Source organism: Trachurus trachurus (assembly GCF_905171665.1).
Source record: "Trachurus trachurus genome assembly, chromosome: 2".
Taxonomy (NCBI): Eukaryota; Metazoa; Chordata; class Actinopteri; order Carangiformes; family Carangidae; genus Trachurus; species Trachurus trachurus.
In genome coordinates this window covers 1382166-1404034 of record NC_139914.1, presented here as the reverse complement: position 1 = coordinate 1404034, position 21869 = coordinate 1382166, and the positions used below count along the sequence as shown (strand labels likewise).

Here is a 21869-nt window from a genome sequence, read left to right as displayed (position 1 = left end):
ATTTCTTCATCCTGGAAATCAAAGATAGAGAAACATCCGGAAAATTTAAGAGTATGCCGCCCTCATATTAAGAATTCTAAATGGTTGGGGCAGAAGAAGATTAATTTTGACATGTATAGGTTTTTTATGTATTCTAAAAATATAGCCGCCCAACCATATTATTTTCAAGCACATTGGGAAAGTATTTTTGATACCCCACTTCCTTGGTTGGATTTATTTAAAAATATGTACAAATCTTCTTGTTCCACATATTTATGGATGTTTCAGTTAAAAATATTCTATAAGATATTACCAACAAGGAAGATGCTTAAAATATGGAGAATAACAGACAATGATAAATGTAGATTTTGTGGGGATGAGGAAGAAGACATTATGCACTTATTTTGGTATTGTCCAGAAGTTGCTCTTTTTTGGCATTATGTGGCTATTTGGTTATGTGACCAAGGACTTTTTGTCATTATCTCCAATTAATATTATTTTGGGTTTTCATGAAGAACAACATGTGCTGTTAAGTACTGTTGTTCTGCTTGGGAAAGCTTTTGTTTTTAAAAATCAAGGAGAGCTTAATTTGAGATATTTTATATCATTTATTAAACATCATTATTTACTAATAAAGGTATTGCCAAAAAACAAGAAAAATAATGCAGAGAGAAAAAGATGGGAAAGCCTCGCAATAACAAAAACTTGGGATGAAGATTCAATATAGTTCATTGTTTTGTATGTTTTTGTTTTTGGGATTGTTGTCGTTGCTTTTATGGTGGCTGTAGAGTGAATTAATTAATCCTTTATTTATTGATGTTTTGTTTGTATAGTTATGTTATGAATTAATGGTGCATGTAAAATATGTAGTATGCACTTAATGATTATATGTTTTGATTATTTTATGCTGTTAATGTAGGTTCCTTTTTTTGTTGTTTGTTTGTTTTGTTGTTTTGTATTTTGTCCTCCGTTATGTTTTATGGTGCTGATGGGTTTTTATGTTACTGCCACCTGATTATTGTGTATTTTTTCTTTTCTTAGAATGGAAAAAAAAAAGAGAAAGAAAGAAAGAAAGACAAAAAAAAATGTCCCCATTAGGGGGGGTGGTGGTGGGATTAAAAAAAAGAAGAAAAAAACAAAAAACAAACGCGACTTCCGGTTCGCACCGGCATCGACCATAAATTGAAATTGAATGATATATGTTTTCTAACGTATAATAGCATAACCCTATCTGTTACGTTTTGTGGGTGGCTGTCACTGTCATGCTCTGTGCGGTGACGTTAGCATTAACGCTAGCTCCTTTAGCATCATGAATGAATGAAGATGACGGTTCATTCATGGTAAATCGTTATCCACACGCAGCTGTTATAACCCATAGTTATAACCACACAAATACTCCACTATTGAATGTAGAAGAAGCAAGCCGACTGAAGAGCACGAAGCATAACAAACCAGTATGGTTACCATCTCCATGGCAACCATGCGTACAGATGTGTGTTGCGGCTTCCAACACAAACCTTTTAGCCGCTCAGAGTATGAGGTTGTGTCACCGTGAGTGCACACCTTTACATACACACACTTCCGCACGCACACACGCCTACTCCCATGTGAACCACCCCCTCTGCAACACAAAACACACCGTGCTCAGTGTTTCCCACAGGATTTCAGGAGACCATGGCACGACCAACGGGGGGGGGGGGGGGGGGGGGGCGATATAGCGCAGCAGCTGAGCAATTAGCGCGATATAGCGCATTTAGCGTGCGCCCGTGTAGCCGATGTCGATCTGGCCCTCTGCGTTGTGTTTCTCACGGCCTGCCCTAGGTGGGGTTCGATCCCACGACCTCCCGCACCGGAGGCGACGATGCTAACCTCTTCGCCAAGAGGTTGACAACCACTTGGCGGGTTGGTTAGCACGTCTTTTATGGGTGGAGTGAGTGCACATCCGTTACACTCACCCCCGCTGAACTCACTCCACCCAGGGCATCCGGGTCACGGCACCACTGTAGCCGATGTCGATCTGGCCCTCTGCGTTGTGTTTCTCACGGCCTGCCCTAGGTGGGGTTCGATCCCACGACCTCCCGCACCGGAGGCGACGATGCTAACCTCTTCGCCAAGAGGTTGACAACCGCTTGGTAAGTTGGTTAGCACGTCTTTTATGGGTGGAGTGAGTGCACATCCGTTACACTCACCCCTGCTGAACTCACTCCACCCAGGGCATCCGCGTCACGGCACCACTGTAGCCGATGTCCATCTGGCCCTCTGCGTTGTGTTTCTCACGGCCTGCCCTAGGTGGGGTTCGATCCCACGACCTCCCGCACCGGAGGCGACGATGCTAACCTCTTCGCCAAGAGGTTGACAACCACTTGGCGGGTTGGTTAGCACGTCTTTTATGGGTGGAGTGAGTGCACATCCGTTACACCCGTGTTTGTGTATCTATGTGCAGGCAGAGATCTGAGATGGTGTTTTCTAGGGGTGTGCATTGGCACTGCCCTCACGATTCGATTCGATTACGATTCAGCAGGTAACGATTCGATTCGATTCGATTCTCCGATGCATTGCGATGCATTGCAATGCATCAAAATTCTACTGCACACAACATGGCACATTTTTCATCAGTCATGAAATATTGAACAACAGATTTTATCGGCTGCTATGTATTATCACTCTCCTGTAGCTATCTTTGAGATAAATGTCATAAAATAAAATTGAATGGTACAGGTATTGGATATGGGATTTTCAAACCTGAAAAAGAAAACATAAATCACTTCTAGGGCTGCCCCCAAAAATTAGCCGACCAAAATTTCATTGGTCGATTGGTCGCAGGAAAAAACAAACAAACCTTTGGAGCCGTGTCTTGTCAATATTAACTCAAAATCAATATGACTTAACTATATGAAAGACTACGGGGCTTTTATTTTGAAGGGCCCGATACAGGAAGTCGTGACACTTTCTGGTGTGGTTGTTTTTACACGGCACGGCGGGTCTCTCTCTCTCTGCATCAGAGACCCCCCAGCCTGAGCTCAGTCACTCACCCTCCTCTACTGTGTTTATTGGTGATAAACGGGCATACTGCCTGTAGTAGCCTAACGGTAAAACCCGACCGGCTTGTTGAGTCTCGGACCCAACACGGCCGGACTCACGAGCGTTAATTAATTAATTCTCGACCCGACCGCGGGTGAAAAAAAAAAAGGAAAAAGAAAGCCAGCGGCAACACTGCTACTGCTGGTGCTGCTGCTTAGCATGTAGCTACAGGCTGCGCATGTCGTTGCTCCGGAAACGCCCCCGGAGGTAATTGAAACTTCACAACTTTATTTGAGGCCAGAAAATAAACAGTGACATAATCGATTATGGCACGTTGCCGCATCGATGCTGAATCGTGCATGTCCCGCATTGCAATGCATCGCCGAATCGATTATTGTTGACACCCCTAGTGTTTTCAATAACCATGCTAGCGTTTCACCAGCTCTCATCTCTGCCAGTCAGCCTCTCAAACTGCCGCCTCTCTCGTGTGCTGGCGCACCGCACGTAGACACACGTGAGAAGAAAAAAAAAAAAAAAAAATTATTATAATGCATTTGCGTGTTAAGGAAATAAAAGCTATCACTAGGATTTTGAGCTTTACTCACTTTGTTAAACACACCGCTATTATTTTGAACATAACTGTACGTCCCACTAGGCTAAAGCTGACACTACATCACACAGTGTTGTCACATGAACAGTGTGTCACTCACTCCAGGACTTGGACTTTGTGCAGATGTATGTTGAGTGTGAGCAGCAGCTGGTCAGTGAGCCGACAGTGACTGAGGTCCAGCTCCTTCAGTCCTTCAGTCCAGTCCAGCATCATGGCCAGGGCTACACAGACCCTCTGATCCAGATCCGTGTGACTGAGGTCCAGCTCTCCACCCAGGGCTCCACTCAGGGACACCGCCCGTGTCCCCGTGTCCCTCTCACAGCTCACAGGAACCAGGGACAGCAGGTGGAGGACGACAGCTTTACTGGCTCTGCAACACAAGCAACAGAGACAGACTGTCATGGAGCATGAACATGAAAGAGAAGCAGCTTCCTCTCTGGTTCAGCTCAGCGTGGGCTCTCTGACCTGAGGCGGACTTTGTGTAGGACCGGAAACAGCAGGTCCAGTCCGCTGGCGTCCACCTCACAGTCTCTCAGGTCCAGCTGAGCGTCCTGGCTGCTGCGTCTCAGGACGGAGGAGACGGCCCAGCAGTCCTCAGCAGTCAGACACAGAGTCTCAGGCTGGTCCTGCTCTGACAGATCCACTGAGAGGGAACAGGACAGATCCAACCTGTGCTGAGTGGCTCTCAGCAGCCGTGATGCTGCCTCCTGCTGGTCGCCACCGGCAACACAGTAGTGGATCAACCTCAGCAGCAGCTTCCTGTCAACACTGATACATACAGCACTGTGTTAAAGGAATAGTTCAACATTTTGGCAAATTGGCCCATTGCCATAATCCCTATAGTCATAGCAGTAGGTTCGTTACCTTTAATTGTCAGTGCAAGCTATTTTTAGAACGGCGGAGCAGAGCCGTGAGCTGCTCAGAGCTACGCTACGGAGGCTCATGGAATTTCTTGGTTTCCCTCATCAAACTCATCAAATACACAATCCAACAACTCCACAACGCTCTGGTGGACAAGTTGTGACCTGCACATTCACCACGCTATGAGATAATAACAGAACGTTACCAGACAGAGTTGTTTTAGAGGGAAATTCATGCAAAACCGCTGATGCACGTTGCCTTCAGGGACAGTTTTTCGACACGACACCGGCTCTGTATTTATCTCTAAACAGGGCCTGAAGTTAACTTTCCAGCTTGTGTGTGTGTTTTTGTCAGTATCTAAACAGCGCGAGCGAGATGAACACACAGACACACACACAGCTGAGGGGCAGAAGTGCGGAGACGGAGACACGCCTACACCGGCCGAAGCACTGAGAAGCGGAACCCTTTGATGTTAATGATTGTGTTGTTCACACCAGAGCCATATCGCTCTGGTTCACAGCAGCAGCGATCCCGTCAAGCTGGGCAGGAAGTCGCACAAAGAAACAGCGAGAGAATCTGGTTAATTTTCAAAATAAAACACAGCAATTGACAAATGCAATGATGTGAACGGGAGGGCTCCGGCTCGCACATGATTTCCGTTGCTCGGCTCTTCGCAGCGATTCCGCAACCGGTTTGCCGCGTGTATAATGTCCGCTTCAGTCCCGAGAGGATTCGACAAAGTTGTATTTTTTCAGTACTCACGGTACCGGAAAAAAAGGCAGACCACATAGGCTACCTGATTGGTCAATATTGCTCAGTGTTGTGTTGTCTTATTGGCAACACGCCAATGTGGCAGGTAGATTGACAGTTTCACCCGCCAATCACAAAAGTTACCCGCAGGAGATTCAACATGGCGGCGAGCTGAACACACGCGTCGACGGTTGCTCCCCCAAAGCTAACGGCTAATCCTACAGTCTCTATCCTAGAAGCTCATTAAAACCCCCCAAAACATCCCAATAGATTCGCTACAACTTCCGTGCCTGTAATGGAAACGAGAAAACAAAAAAAGGAGTCAAGCCATCTTGTTATTCCCACCGAAGCGGATCCAAGTCGTTCCTCTGCCTCTCCAGTTATGCTAACACCCAGCGCAGCTAACATGGAAACTGACGGAGAAAACGTGATCATGAAAGCTTTAACCAACATGAGAGATGAGTTTACGGCAAACTTTACAGGTATCCTAACAGCTGTAAAAGACCTCAAAAGCAACTTCAATGACTTCTCCACCAGACTTGAAGAGGCTGAAAAACGTATTGGAGACACTGAAGACGACGTTTCTACTTTGCAAAAAAAAGTTGCCGTGCTCCAGAAGCAGGTAATATCCCTCACTGACAAGACGGAAGACCAAGAGAACCGCAGCCGGCGGAACAACCTGCGCCTCATCAACCTGCCGGAGGGAGCGGAGGGACGAGACGCTGTTACCTTCTTGGAGACATGGCTTCCTGAGACACTTGGGTCTGGCTCCTTCCCTTACCCGCTCTTCATCGAGCGAGCTCATCGTCTGCAGGGTCGCCAAGATCGCAACATCCCCAGAGCGCTAATAATGCGCTTCCTCAACTTTAAAGATAAAGAGAGAGTGATCCGCGCAGCCAGGGCAAAAGGAAAAGTGATGTACAAGGACCAGGAGGTGAAATTCTTCCAAGATGTTGCCAGGGAGACACACATCAAGAGGAAGCGCTTTGATGAAGTGAAGCAGCAACTTAAAGCCCGGAACATCCAATACGGAATCCTACACCCAGCCCGGCTCCGGGTGACACACGCAGGCCGGTCCCAGATCTTTGACACCCCCGAGGATGCTGCGGCGTTCGTCCGAAGCCTCTCCAATGACTGACATGGTGCGTAACTTTCACTGATAGTCCCCCGAGTGAAGGTGAAGGTGAGAACTATGACCGGAGAATCCGTATCTCCTTTTTCTTTCCTCTTTTTTTTTCTCTTCTTATTATTACACCATGACGGACATAATGACTGAGATCGAGGTCATGAGTGAAAATACTTTATTTACTTTTACCTCCTCTCTTTACGCCCTGTGGAAACAACATGACAACTAGAGGAAGAATATATATTTTTTGGATGGTTTTTATTTTTTTTTATTTTTTATTTTTGAGACTTCCTTGCTCTCTTTTTTCTTTATGCCGTTGGCTGAGCAGCCAATGTTGATTATGTGTTTGAGTACCGTTACTCTGCTCCTCTTTGTAGGATCGGACCAGCGTTATGTTGTGTTTTCATATTGTTGGGGTATTGGGGAATGCTGTCATGTTCTGGAAGACAGCAGGGGAGGGTTATTCTCATCTATCAGTGGAATTCAATTTGATGCCATGATGCTTTCTAACTGTCTGTGTTTAGGCGATATTCAGCGCAGTACTCAGATGATAATTGATGGATAGTGACTCAAGTATAAAAATAACTACTTGGAACGTAAGAGGCTTAGGGAAACTATCTAAATTAAAGCAGGTTATGACTAGACTTAAACATCTTAAATCAACAATTATATTTTTACAAGAATCTCATTTAATGCCATGTGACTTGTTAAAAGTAAAGAGGCGTTGGCCGGGTCAAGTCTACTCTGCTTCATACTCTAGTAATGCAAGGGGAGTTATTACATTAATTCACAAGTCTCTCCCTTTTCAAGTTATAAAGACAATACCAGACCCCACTGGGAGATATTTGATCTTGCAGGGCTCACTCTTCAATGAAAACATAACACTGGTGAACTTATACGGACCCAATGATGACTGCCCTAAATTTTTTGAAAATCTTTTTCTATTATTAGCCTCCATTCCCGGGGAATTACTTGTCGGTGGTGATTTTAATTGCACAATCTCGCCCCACCTTGACCGCTCCTCTGGCACTGACACAGCCCATACTCAGACCAGGAAAACGCTGCTGTATTTTATGAAAGAGTTAAATCTATGTGATCCCTGGAGGAGACTGTTTCCTAATAAAAGAGAATACTCGTGTTGCGCAAATGTATCCAAAGGCCACTCACGGATTGACTACTTCTTGGTGTCCAACAATCTTTTTCCAAAAATAATAGACTGTGTTTATGACTCCATTGTAATCTCAGACCATGGCCCAGCATCTCTTATTTATAATGACCAAAAACTTGTGCATGGTCCTCGACGATGGCGACTCCATCCTAAATGGCTAAATGATCCCAGCTTTTTGAAATTTGTAGGAACACAAATAGACTACTTTTTTGACATCAATAAGGACGAGACTTCAGCGTCGGTGAGATGGGAGGCATTTAAGGCTTATATCCGTGGTCAAATAATTAGCTACACCAGTTCAATAACCAATAAAACAAATTTAGAAATGCTTACTTTAGAGAAGTCAATTAAACAATTGGAGAGGGAGATAGACAAGTCAAACCTTCATTCACAGGAATTGGCTACCCTCAGGGCCAGATACAATGCACTTTCTGCTTCTAAAGCTGAAAATTCCTTAATCAGACTGAAACAAACATTTTACGAACAGGGGGAGAAAAGTGGGAGGCTATTAGCTTGGCAATTAAAAAAGCTGGATACAGAAAGAGCTATTAATAGTATTGAATCTCCAAACGGTGATATAATTGTTGATCCTGTTATGATAAATGATACTTTTGCTACATATTATAAGACCCTATACCAATCAGAATTAGAGGAAGCTCAAACACCCTTCCTTAACCAACTCCCTGTCCCCACCATATCTGACCAAGACAAATCCTGGATGGACCGTACACTCGAAAGTCAGGAAATTATAGAGGCTATAAACCACATGAAAGGAGGGAAAACAGCAGGCCCAGATGGCCTCCCAATTGATATTTATAAATTATTTAAAAATAAATTGATAAGTCCATTGAAGAATATGTATGTAGAATCTTTTCATAATGGTACCTTGCCCCCCTCTCTGAGAAATGCACTTATTACCTTGATATTAAAACCAGACAAACCTCCTTCTAAATGTGAATCCTACAGGCCTATTTCCTTATTGAACTCGGATACAAAGATAATTGCTAAAATTTTGGCACTCAGGCTTGAGAAATGCCTCCCATCTCTAATACATATTGACCAAAACGGATTCATAAAAGATCGCCAGGCGTACTACAATATCAGAAGAACTTTAAATATAATTCATGAAAAAAAAGACACACAAGACTCATGCATTCTGTCACTGGACGCCGAGAAAGCGTTCGATAGAGTTGAGTGGCCATACCTATTTGAAGTACTCTCCCGCTTTGGTTTTGGTGCTCACTTTAGACAATGGATCAAACTTTTATACTCAGGACCATGCGCAGAGATTATGACCAACAATTATATTTCTAAACCTTTCAATCTCCATCGTGGGACTCGTCAGGGTTGTCCCTTGTCCCCCCTGCTTTTTATATTAGCGCTAGAACCCTTTGCCATATCCATTAGAAATCACTCTATTATTAAAGGAATTCAAATAGCAGATGTAGAACATCGCATCGCCTTGTTCGCAGATGATACATTACTTTTTCTGACGAACTTGGAGCAATCTTTCTCAGCCCTTGCTGAGGAGATTAATAGGTTTGGGAAGTCCTCAGGATACAAAGTTAACAAAACTAAATCCTCTGTCCTCTTCCTCAATCAGCAGGAACGACTCCACTCCACGATTCAACATCCATTTAGGAACGCGCCTCAAGGATTTAAATATCTTGGTATTTTTTATTACTCCCAATCTAAATTCATTAGTCTCTGCTAATTATGACCCAGTTATTTCAAAAGCCAAGGAATCTCTAAACAGATGGACCTCACTTCCCTTATCTATGATTGGACGCATAAGTGCATTTAAGATGAATATCCTTCCCAAATTCCTCTATCTATTCCAGTCAATTCCTCTCCCGCCTCCTCCTAAATTCTTCCAAGATATGAAAAAGACTCTTACAACGTTTATTTGGAAAAACAGACGCCCAAGACTCCGACTTACATTACTTTATCTCCCATTTGACAGAGGAGGCCTAAAGGTCCCAAATTTAATTTGGTACTACTGGGCAGCCCAGCTCAGAGCTGCCCGCTTGTGGTTCTCATATCCAGACTTGCCTTGGGTAAAAATGGAAGCAGCAACTTTAAGGGGGCTTGCACTAGATTCATATTTATATTCAGACTCTCTTAAGAACTTGAAGAAAAATACATTAAATCCATTTGTTAGAAACACCTTGATCATATGGCATGAAACTCATAATGCTGTAGGTGACAATCCACCTTTGTCTCGCCTTGCACCTATTTGGGGAAACTCTGAGTTCAAACCTGGTGCGAAAGACTTAGGATTCAAACAATGGTCACACAAAGGAATTAGAAGGATTATGGACCTTTATAATGGTGATACACTAATGTCCTTTAACGAAATTAAAGATAGATTCAACATTCCACAATCACACTTTTTTAAATATCTACAGCTACGAAGTTTTGTTCTCTCTAAGTTAAATCATTCATCTAACTGTCCCCCTCTAACAGTGTTAGAACGATTTGTAACCCAGCATCAGCAAAGCAAAGGCCAGATCTCTACACTTTACAATTTATTCTTAATTTATTCTAAAGAGTCTTCTGATTCAAAAAGGAGATTGTGGAGTGAGGACTTAAAGGAATGTGTACTAGACAGTGAATGGAGTCAAATATGCTCTAAGGCCCAGAACCTCTCCATCAACTCGAGACTCAAATTAATACAATATAACTGGATTATGAGGACCTACATTACCCCAGTAAAACTAAATAAATTTAATCCAGATATTCCAGACACTTGTGTAAAATGTAATACTCATAAAGGCACTTTTTTCCATTGTATCTGGGAATGTGAGAAAATGCAAACATTTTGGAAGGAAGTATTACATATAATTTCCCAAATAATTTCCAGACCTATCCCCGTCTCCCCTAAACTCTGTATTTTAGGCCTCTATCCGAAAGATCTTTCCTTAAAATCCCATGAAATTAAATTGATTAATCTTTGCCTTTCCCATTCAAAACGGCTCATTGCCATGTACTGGAAGAATACATCATGTCCCCCTATTAGTCATTGGCTTAAATAATTATCATTATGCCTAGCTTTGGAGAAGCTAACTTATAGTATTAAACATAGACTTGGTGAATTCTATGAAATGTGGGGCCTCTTCTTGCACTACCTTGAAAGCGCGGATCTACAGTCCACTCCAGACCCTTGAATCTCACTGCTTGACACTGACTTTGTAATTATGGGTGCTGTCGCTATGCTGTCTTGTTTCCTGTGCTTTGTTTTGTTTTCCTTCTTTTTTTATTATTATTATTACTTGATACGGCATTGAGTGTGTAATTGTATGGCTCTATGTATTCTTACTTCTTATTCACTTTTGATTTAGGCTATTTGTCATTTACTTTCCTGTCTTTTCTTTTTTCTGTGGGCCTTGATGGATGAGAGATGGGTGGGGTTGTTCAAGTTTGTGATATATGTTACTGTATATTCTGTATACTAAATTAAAATGTCAATAAACATATGTTTAAAAAAAAAAAAAAAAAAAAAAAGTTACCCGCATTTGGCGTGTTGGCGGGTGCCAATTTCATGCCCTGCCTCTAAAACAACTCTGTCTGGTAACGTTCTGTTATTATCTCATAGCGTGGTGAATGTGCAGGTCACAACTCCACCAGAGCGTTGTGGAGTTGTTGGATTGTGTATAGAGGGTATGCACATGACGTCACGGTGTCGCTGTGGAACGTCCACTGAGTGGCAAAAAGACGAGTGGCAGAGCCGCCAAAGTTTAAAAGCGACGCAAGTAACGAAGCTATTTTCTCCGAGCCCATACAAGTCTGACATGTCAAGCTTTGCCAGCATGTAAAGCAGCATGACCTAACAGAGCTGCTAAAAATCTTGAGGATACGTCTCACTTTGACCGAGTTACATTCAAGAGCCTGTTCTCAATGACGGAAAGTAAATTCACTGGGGCGGTCATTTTTTTCGATCAATCAGCTGTGTTTACCGTTTCAGGTGTCATAGTTCTGATGGTTAGATAAATTAGTCCTCTATCACATCCTACAGTTTGACTTGTTAGAGTTTTTCAGAATAAAAGCAACTCAGGTTTAAGTGTCGGGAGTCACTGTCAGGACGACAGTAACAGCTGTAATCTCGTCCCTCTGCACAAACAGTGAGCCTGTCTGTCACTCTGCAGGTACCGCAGTCACACTGCGTGTTACGGGAAGTGGGGAGCTGGTTGTCGATTCCTTTTGACATCAATTTGTTTTGATATAACATATGTTATCCAGTTTATGAGTCTACCGCTATCCGCCAGCACATATAGGGAGGTTTGTTTTGCCACTCAGTCCGAATGAAAGGGGCGTTGCCAAGGGCAACGTGACGTAAACGCATACCCTCTATTTGATGAGTTTGATGAGGGAAAAAAATAGCTTACACCGACAATTAAAGGTAACGAACCTACTGCTATGACTATAGGGATTATGGCAATGGGCCAATTTGCCAAAATGTTGAACTATCCCTTTAATGCAGATTTACAGGGAAATACCACAGACTGATGATGGGATGGAGCTTGACTGTTTGTCTGACCTGAGCTGAGAAACTCTGTCCAGAGAGAAGAGGATGGACTTAGTCTTCTCTGCTGGTATGGAGGTCCACATCAGGTTCAGCTGAACTCTGTCACTGTGTCTGAGGGTGAAGAGCAGAGCAGCACAGTCCACTGAGTCCAGCTCTGTGCAGGTCAGGTCGATTACATGATCAAGTATTCTCAGTAAACTGGGTAAACTCTGTCTGGAGTGAGTTTTATAGATCTGTCTGATGGCGGTCAACACGAAGCTGCGAGTGGACCTGGAAACACCAGAACAGGGTTTAGATGTAGAGAAACAGCTGATGAAACAACAACAAGAACAGACATGACACAGAGGATCAACTGTTTGTCTGTGTCTGGTCAGAGGTCAAATCAAACATCAATAAACTGATCACCGTTTAACTATGATCCTGTCCAGGAAGGGAAGCAGCTGAGTGAAGTTCTCCTGTAAGAAGTGGTGTTTCCTCAGGTCCACAGTAAAGGTCTGAGCTGGTGAATGCTGCAGCAGATAGTGAAGAAGATCCCAGTCCAGACAGAAGGAGCTCAGGTCTCCACCAGTCTTACTCAAGGTGGACAACGTCAAGTCCTGGTCCTGGATTTCATGGAGGAAGGCCGGGAGCTGCTGGAGAATCTCTGCACTCAGTCTGGAGGTTCAACAAATACAACTAGTGAATACACAGTGTGTGACCACAGCAACTAGAGTGAATCTGTGAGACTCAGGAAAGACATTTACTTGACTGGTAGAGGACGGTGGTGAAGCAGCAGTGTAACCAGACACCGAGCAGGGACACAGAACTCAGTCAGGTCCAAACGTCTGACGTCCCAGTGTCTCAGCAGAGACGCCACGCCACCGACCACCTGCAGCACTTTTCTTTCTGACGGCTGGACTTTCTCTGAGACAAGAGACAGCTCCTCAAGAGACACGGGACAGACCAAGCTCCGCCTTCTTACACATCGACACAGCAGCAAGGCCACGTGATTGGACAGCCTGAGAGTCAAGAGACAGGACAGAGCAGCTGTCACATCAATAACACATCTAACTAGAAACAGCATTTCCTAACGGAAAATGCGTGTGAATGCTGAAAGCCATTGCGGAACCATGCTGAATTAGCAGAATAAATTGACAAAGACATGCGGAATGGCATACAAGAAACATGTCCAAGGAAGGAATTGAACCCACAACTCCATGAGTGGTAACCTAACACACTAACCATATGGCCACAGAGGAACTGAGTTACAATGAGCTTTATACTATGAGGAATTAAAGACTGTCCAATGACAGCTGAATAATTGGAATCAAAAGTCAAGCAATGATGTGAAATGACTGAGGCAGGAATCGAACCCATGACCTCATCAGGGTTTCCCCCAGAAAACTTGTAAATCCCGGTGGTAGGGTGGCACCAGCGGCCCATCGGCGGGCCACCGGTGCCCAAGCGTGTTTTTTTGTGACAGGGGCCTGACCCTGACCGATGGCAGGGCACTGTAGGGAACAGATTAATGAATGGAGCAGTAGCATTTAGCAGGTGTGATTCCATAAGGCCTTAAGATCAATGTTAAAAGTTGACTAGAAATTTGAAAATATTATCATAAACATCTGTTATTATAAGACTTTATGTAACTTAAACACCAGCTATAGCAGAGTCTTACAGAAAGGCACTCTTGAAATGCTGTTCAATCAACCACAAAAAAAGTAGGCCTAATAATTATAATTATAAAAAAATATTTAAATAAATAACATAAACTGTTTGCATTAAAAACTAAAAAACAACTGCCTGGTGTTTCCATTGTTAAAGTCTAGCCTTATTTCCATGGATGTATTATAGATCCATCATCCATGTTTTGTTTTTTTTAATTTATTTTGCTCCGAGATTTTTTACATCTGGAGTCACGTGCACATGACGTACCACGCTCTTTTTCCGGTCAGTCGTCATGGAAACGTGACACTCACGGATCTACTAGAACAAACGTGTGTGATCGCGAACTTTACGAGCTGAAAAATGAAACAATGGATCATTTTCACATCAGGTGAAAGCCCCGCGGCTCACAGGAGTCCGGAGCTCTGACGCTGCAGGGGACGACGTGCTAACAGCTAACAGCTACCAGCTACCAGCTAACAGCTGCTACAGCAGCTGACTGAGCCTCTGGAGCGTTAATATAATACATCCATGCTCTGGAGCTGCAGCTCCGCTCACGTTAACGTGGACTCGGTGCGTTCCTCTCGGTCAGCTGGTGAAGCAGCGGGCTGATGCTGTCTATTGTCTGATGAGCATGATATCCGTGACGAAGTTGTAACGTTGTCAGGTGATGAAAAAGACACCTGATCACGGGTTTATTGAGTATAAAAACTGATTTAAAAAAATTAATAAACGATGTTTAGCCTGGCGGGGGGTCAAGTAAGGCCTGGCGGGCCGCCAGGCTTATAATACACTGGGGGAAACCCTGACCTCATGATCACTAAACCTTTATTCTGCCACTCGGCTACAGAGAGCACACTGCTTTCAAGACTGTTGTCATTCATTGTAATGTGATGATGTGCTGCAAACTGGTACGAGTAATCAAGGAGATAACAAACACCTGTAACCAATTGAAGGCGGGGGAGGGGAGGTGAATTCTGCCAGTGACGTCCAATAGTGGGCAGCGCAGGACAAGAAATGATGGATACAAATCATTCAAGAGCTTTGCTTTTCTCTACTGCTCCAGTGCATTTAAATCTTAGAGCAGTAGTGTAAACAAGAAACATGTCCACAACCCTGGACCTCATGATTGGCAACCCAGCAAACTAACCTCTCAACCACAGAGGGAGATAAAACATGCAGAATTTTATACCGTGATAAATCAAACACTGTCCAATGCAGCTGTAGTTTACACAGTTTAAACAAGGAGCAAGTTATCAGAAATCAACAGAGGAAGACTGGGGGAATGATTCACTAACAAAGTGGTCGGGGCTGGATTTGAACCTGCAACCTTCAGTACATTAGCCCAGTGAGCTAACCACTTCACCATAGTTGCATTCAATGAGAGAAGGGTAAAAGAAATCCCTGTATTGACCCCTTGCAGCTACGTTACAATTAGAACGTGACGCGAGAGGCGACACCATGACGGACGGCAGAAAGTGCTCAGTGATAATGTACTGTCTATGGGTGCCGTCCAACAATGTGGCTCGATCACTTCACACTACAACCTCACAGCATTATCACTTATTTAAAATAGAATATCTACTCATCCGTTGCAATATATGTTTGTTTTTTTGTTATTCGCCGTAGAATATCTCAGTTTTCTGTGCTTTTTCCACTGCTAAGGAGTTAACGTCAGTCAGTGCCACACTCCCCATACAGCAGCTGCTGTCTTTGCTGCTGCTAACTACAGTTAACGGACCTGGAAATTAAAACCTGGTCCGACCCGTGGGTGTTGAAGACCTGACCCGACGTCTGTATAATTAGTGATCATTCTCTGATTAACTCATTGAGTGCCGCGCTCCTTTCCAAAGTTTTAGTCAAGTGTACCGGCAATTTAGACCATTTTTGACGATTTTTGTAGAGCCACAGTGTATTCTATATTATTGCCACCAACACATACTGTGGCTCAATTGAAAGGTTTAACTTAATGCTTCAAGTGGCCACAAACCGTTTGTTTCTACGTGCCTCCGTTCCTGAGAAAAGTCAAGCTAAACATGGCTGGGTTTCACCAAAATCCCTCCTTTTTTTCTAGAAAAGGAGATAGAGCGTCTTTTATGAAAGGTGCGCTGTTTGTGTCTGTCGCTCTTCTCACACTCGCATTTCTGGATCAAAGGGCTCGTATAAGATAAATATATACAACAATTGTTGTTCTATTCACAAAACCACCATCGGGGGCGGGGGGGCGCCACTAAACAACAATAACACAGACGCACCGTGCCGTGTCACAGCTTCTCCCCGCGGAACGTGAGGGTCAGTCGGCCACCGCGGCTCGGGAAGACCGGTCCCGCCGGTGGTCGCGGTCCTTCTGTGGTACGGGTCGGTGATGCCGGTCTGCTTTGGCCCAGAGACCATCAGATTTTACCGCGGGAGGACTTTGGGGAGGACACGGTGTTGCTCCAGATGAAGACCGGGCGGACTGTCGGCTGAGAGCTTCCTGTTTCTGCTCCGAGCAGCTGGAGCAGCTGGAGCAGCATCGCAGGTGAGAGCAGAGCAGCTGCGCTGCATCTGCATGCAGAACTCGTTTGCAGAAGCCGAGTTATGATAAAAACTTCCAGATCATGAGCTGTCATGTGACTTTGATCGTCATCTATTTCAGTTCTCCTCGTCGTAGAGTCCCCAAATTTACATATAATGTGTATTAAAGTGTCTATTTTCATAATTTAAAAAAAAGCAAAAAACGTAAAATTACGTTTTTGGCACTCAACGCATGGGAACGAAAAACGAGAAATTACGTGGTTGGCACTCAATGAGTTAAACCCGGCTGAAAAATAAAAGAAAACAGGAAGCCGTCTTCGTTGTAATCGCCGCGATCCGCCGGCGGCAACTACGTTGTGACGGTGCTATGTTTAATACGAGCGTTAGCTGTTGTTAGCCACAGCATGTAGCTCAGCTAGTTAGCTTCAACTGTGTTTACATCGACTATACACTGTAGATAAACTAACTTATAATGGCATCGATAACGTGTCTGTATATCTTCGCACTGGTCCTGTTGCTCATGTAACCCCGCTGCCAGTGGCCAGCCCCCGGTTCTTAAGTTAGCTCTAGACCAGCAAGTGGTTGGTGCTTCAGACCAGTTTTAAGAACCAATAACCGGTTTTTAAGCGGTGGAAAAGCAAAGAACCGGTGCTAGTCAGGCTCTGGCTCCGAACCAGCACTCGAACCAGCTCAGTGGAAAAGGAGGGGAAACCCTACAACCCCGGTATGTCACAAAACTATAACGCGCCCATTCAATTACATTGACGTTCACTGTTCTTTTGCCGTCCATCATGGCGTCCGGAGCTATCGCGAGTGGAACGTGACGTCACGTGCAAGGGGTCAATAAGAGGCTCACTGACTTCTGAAGAGAGGTTGAGACTTTGATGAATGTGAGATTTTTCAATGATGCTTAAAAAAAAAAAAAGAGTATAAATGAGCCATTAGAAGTTTGTCTACAGATCAGAATTTGAATGAAGTCTCTAGCAGAAAGTTCGACATGAATGAGGCAGGAATCGAACCCATGACATCATGATCAATAAACCTTTACTCTGCCGCTTCGCCACAGAGAGCACAGACATAAGCATGTTGTCATTGATTGTAATGTGATGATGTGCTGCAAACTGTGGCACAAGCAATTAATGAGTCTCTTAACGAACACCTGTAACCAATTGAGGGTGGGGGAGGGGAGCAGAATTCAACATAACATAACACAACATAACAAGAGTGCTTCCCTTGGATTCGATCCAGTGACCTTGGGGTTGGCAAGCGGCCACCTTACCCACTACACTACAGTGGAGTTGTGGAGAAGAGAGGTTGAGACTTTGATGAATGTGAGATTTTTCAATGATGCTTAAAAAGGAAAAGAAAAGAGTAGAAATGAGCCACAACAAGTAAGTAGAGGACTTTTTTGTGACTTGTGACTGTTTTTTGATGAAATCAAAAAAAAGTATAATGCCCATTTCAGTGAATTAAAAAGTTGAGCTCCTGCTACTCTGCTGTGAAAAAAGCACCCAGGCTGCATTTAAAAAATATTTTAAATTATTCTCTGAGTCTCTGTGCATTTTGACGGCATTGTGAGACAGAAGGCAAGTGTGGCTACAAACTGAAAATCATGAGTGTAGAGTGTCATTTGTAGCTTTGCTGGCAGTTTCAGAAGAAAAGTTCCAGTCGCTTTTTTGGATCTCCTGCACTCTACGATGACGTCACCCACTCTGACCCAACCCCATACACACTCATTGAAAAGTGTGAAATTTGTCAGAAATCCTCATGTGCTTTTAAAGGATTTATCTCAAAAACGGTACAAGCTATGAAAAAGTTGTACACACAGGATGAATACATTAGAAGTTTGTCTACAGCTCAGAATTTGAATGAAGTCTGTAGGTGAAAGTATGTGGAAGCAAATGAGGTTCAAAGTAGGACCAGTAGTTTCAGAGTTTGAAGACCGTTCTGATGTATTTCTAATGGGACAAAAAAAACAGAAAAAGTTAAATATTTGAAAAAGTATAAATAGTTGAAATGAGAAAAGTAATGCCAATGATGCTTTAAAAAAATGCCAATGTTGCTTTAAAAAAAAAAAGAAAAGAGTAGAAATGAGCCACAAGTAAGTAGAGGACTTTTTTGTGAAAATGGTGCAAGCAGTGATCACCATACAAATGGTTGACCAAGGTAGGAATCCAACCCACAATCTCATGGTCAGTAGACTTTCACTTTGCCTCTAGGCCAAACCGGTAGTGACCAGATTTAAACCGCCAGTGGGCCGATTTTGATGGATTTCAATCTGGTCCCTTCCGGTTTAGACAGCCATTTTGAATTTTGAAAATGTCAGAAATGGATTCAGCATCATCAATAACCCCTAAAACCACTCCAATATTGCCCAGATCAGCCAAGTCAATTTTGCTGAAATACTGCCCATATAGGCAACTATGCTAATTTATGCTAATTATGTCAATTGTGCTAATTGCCCAATATATATAAGTTAGCATCCGGCAGTTTCTGAATACTGGAGACCCATACTATATATTTCTAACATAAAACTTTGGGGTACTCAACATTTCCGGGTACTCATTTTTGGCAAGTAGACTATAACCACTTCACCATAGTTACATTCAATGAGAGAAGGGTAAAAGAAATCCCTGTATAAGAGGCTCACTGACTTTCAGCGTTCACACTAATAATAAGTATAAAGAAAATGGTGGAGAGGAAGAACACTAGTGTGAATGCTTTGCATTCACACTAACTACACATTCAAAGAGGACAAGATGGCGTCATAGCAACAAGAGACAGTGATTATACCTCAGACTGTGCAGTCGTGTGGTGAATCTAAAGAGGAGGGAGACTCCTCTGAGAGACATTTTACTGGGAGTCAGGGTGAGATCCACTTTAGAGGAACAACGTCTCAGAACCGTCCCCACAGTCCTGCAGGTCTTCCTATCTAACTCTCCTGTGAAGAGCAGGGTGAAGTCCAGGAGCTGCAGCAGAGAGACCAGCTGCTCCACATCCTCTCTGGACCAGACACAGATGGATGAACACACTCTCTGGAAGAACTGAGGATCACAGCTGAAACACAACAGAACAGATCAACTGTGAACACACATCTACAGCACAATAACAGACTCACTGCACTACAATGTCATTAACTAAACTAAATGATCTGTACATTTGGTGTTGGCATGACATGTAAAGACCATACATTGTAAAATAGTCACTCATAAACTGTTCATTTGTACAAATTAGTTTTGAAAGGACACTGAGGATGAGCTGGGTTGAAGAATCTTCATAATGTTTGTCTGCTTTACCTGAGCTGTGAGATATAAGGCAGACACTGCAGAAAACTCCTCACTTCACTCTCTTCACCTGACCAGCCTGTCAGCTTCACTGGTTTCTTCTCTGGTTGGAGTTTCAGCACTCCCAGGAGGATGGACGTCTCTGTCTCTGAGAGGTTTATGGTCCAGACTGAAGGAGCTGACTGGAGAACTGAGTGTAATGCTGGAATGACTCTCAGACCTGTTTTAGTCTCATAGTCCTTCACATGGGAGAAAAGACCCAGCAGGAAACTACACTGATGTTCTGTATCACCATCATCCATGTCCGTGTCCCTCAGAGGGAATGATCTGTATCTGCACACTGATGTTAACGTCTCCAGTATCTTCTCTCCTGTCTGATGTTCTCTCTCTGCTGCTGCACAGAACAGATTCCCAAACAACTCGACTCCATCAGAGACGTCAGACTCTTTAGAGAAACTGGAAGAGAAGAAAACATTGAATGAAGACGTCAGTATCAGAAACAGAGACACACAACACTGACATACAGGGAGTGGAGCTGCTAAAAGTCACTAAACAGCTGCTAATGAGCAAAACACAGTCACATCAATCAGTCTGAAACTCAACTAACAACCACTTTGACTGACCAACTTCACTACATGTTGAAGGAGCCAGGGGGCTGCTGCACAAAACCAAGAGAGTGGATTAAACTGTATTTTTCCAGTTATCCTGGCTGAATTTAACTGGGACTCAGTTGTATGAAAGCTGAGGCTCATCTGGTACCATGGAGATTTATTCTGTGCAGCCAGCCTGCTCCTGACCAACAGCCAGGCTTCACTTAAAGACCGGGTAAACCAAATTCAGTATTTTTCTTCTTATCATATTAATTAGGCCTTAAATGTGTCCCTCAAAACATGTAAAAAATATTTTTACCATTCATCATTTCCTTGAGGAGCTAGGACTCAGAGACTGTTCTGTGTGCAGGTTTAGAATGGGCGGGCCTAAATCGATGACCGCTTTACGTAAAGCGGTCATACTTACATAAACCCGCCCCCTGCTCTGCTCTACATATAAATACATTCAGCCAACTGACTTCAGAGGTTTTCCGTCCCACTTGCTCTTCAGTCTAGCTGAAACACGTGCAACAGCCAGCTAACTAAACGTAGCTCATGTTCACACACAGGGGAGACCACTACTGTCTTGTTCTTTAATATAATGAGTTTACAGCGCTAACGTTAACTATTCACACTGTGATAAACAGCCGTCACCGCGGGGAGAGAGGCACTCCCCCGGTCACACACCCCTCACAACGTTACACACACACACAGCAGCAGCAGCAGCAGCAGCAACAACACCGTCAATTTGACCAGAGTCTCCCTCATTAACACACTGTCCGACCAAACAGCCTCCACTCACGCACACAACCAGACACATGGGAGACCAGACCAGCCATACTGTACAATCACGGACGGAAAACACCGTAAAAAAAACAAAAAAACCTCCGCCGTGGTCTGTCCACCACACGTCCGAGCGGACACACAGCTGATCAAACCATTTCTTACCTTCACTCTGGTGTCTAAAACAGGCAGCAGCATCATCCAGCACCACGTTAATAATCCACCGATATTATTCCCGTTTCAATTGTTACTCGCGGTCTGCCCGTTTCCTCCGTTTGCATTGTGTGAAAGAGAAAAAAAAAATTTTAGCCGCGGTAGCAGCCGTAGCCTCCCGGCTCCACCGTGTTGTTCCCCCGGTCTCCTCCCACCGGGACACGGCTGCTGCTCAGCTCGGACGCGGTGTGTCACGGCGCCGGGCGGTCTGGACCGGGTCTGGACTCGGTACCAGGTCCAGAGATGATTCACTGTCTCTGCTACTGCTTCTCCTGTCAGCACACTTGAAGCTAAAGCTAAGCTAACGTTAGCAAAAAACTTTATTTATTTTTTTCACACAATGCAAATGGATGAAAGACTCTGACCGGTAACGACATGTAAAAACAGGAGCAGCATGGTGGATTATAACCTGTTTCAGCTGGATGACTCTGCTGCTGGGACTGTTTTAGACACCAAGAGTGAAGGTAAGAAATATTTCCTGAAGGTTTATCAGCTGTGTCAGTGCTGAGGACTGGGGTGTGTGGTGGAGTGTGTTTGAGGTCACTTTCCCGTCTTTATTTCATGACGACGTGTAGCTACATGTTTAGGTTGTGTATCAGGGACGGTCAGTGAAGTCCAGCTCTCCTGCCATGGGGCGTGGTCTCTTTGCCTGCAGCACGACCATATCGTGACACGCCCCCACCGTTCTGAACCAGAGAAAACTGCTCATTTATTGACAACTTTGATGCAGAATTTTATATACTTAAAGCAGATATCAGTGGAATGTTTTTGTTAATATAAGTCCTAAATAGTCCTATT

General features: G+C 43.8%; 2 protein-coding genes across 2 annotated transcripts in view; one reads left to right on the top strand and one right to left on the bottom strand.

The window, feature by feature from the left end:
* LOC310997437 (uncharacterized protein) overlaps positions 1-5383 on the bottom strand; it is a gene marked incomplete at its 5' end in the record, with an annotated part of 48389 nt that extends 43006 nt beyond the window's left edge. Inside the window, 3 exons of the mRNA XM_083987124.1 lie at positions 3711-3980; positions 4076-4369; positions 5346-5383. Of these exons, the coding sequence (XP_083843250.1) occupies positions 3711-3980; positions 4076-4369; positions 5346-5383 (602 nt within the window). The remainder of the gene's footprint in view (positions 1-3710; positions 3981-4075; positions 4370-5345) is intronic.
* LOC310997657 (NLR family CARD domain-containing protein 3-like) overlaps positions 1-21869 on the top strand; it is a gene marked incomplete at its 5' end in the record, with an annotated part of 366988 nt that overhangs the window by 59463 nt on the left and 285656 nt on the right. The window lies entirely within an intron of this gene.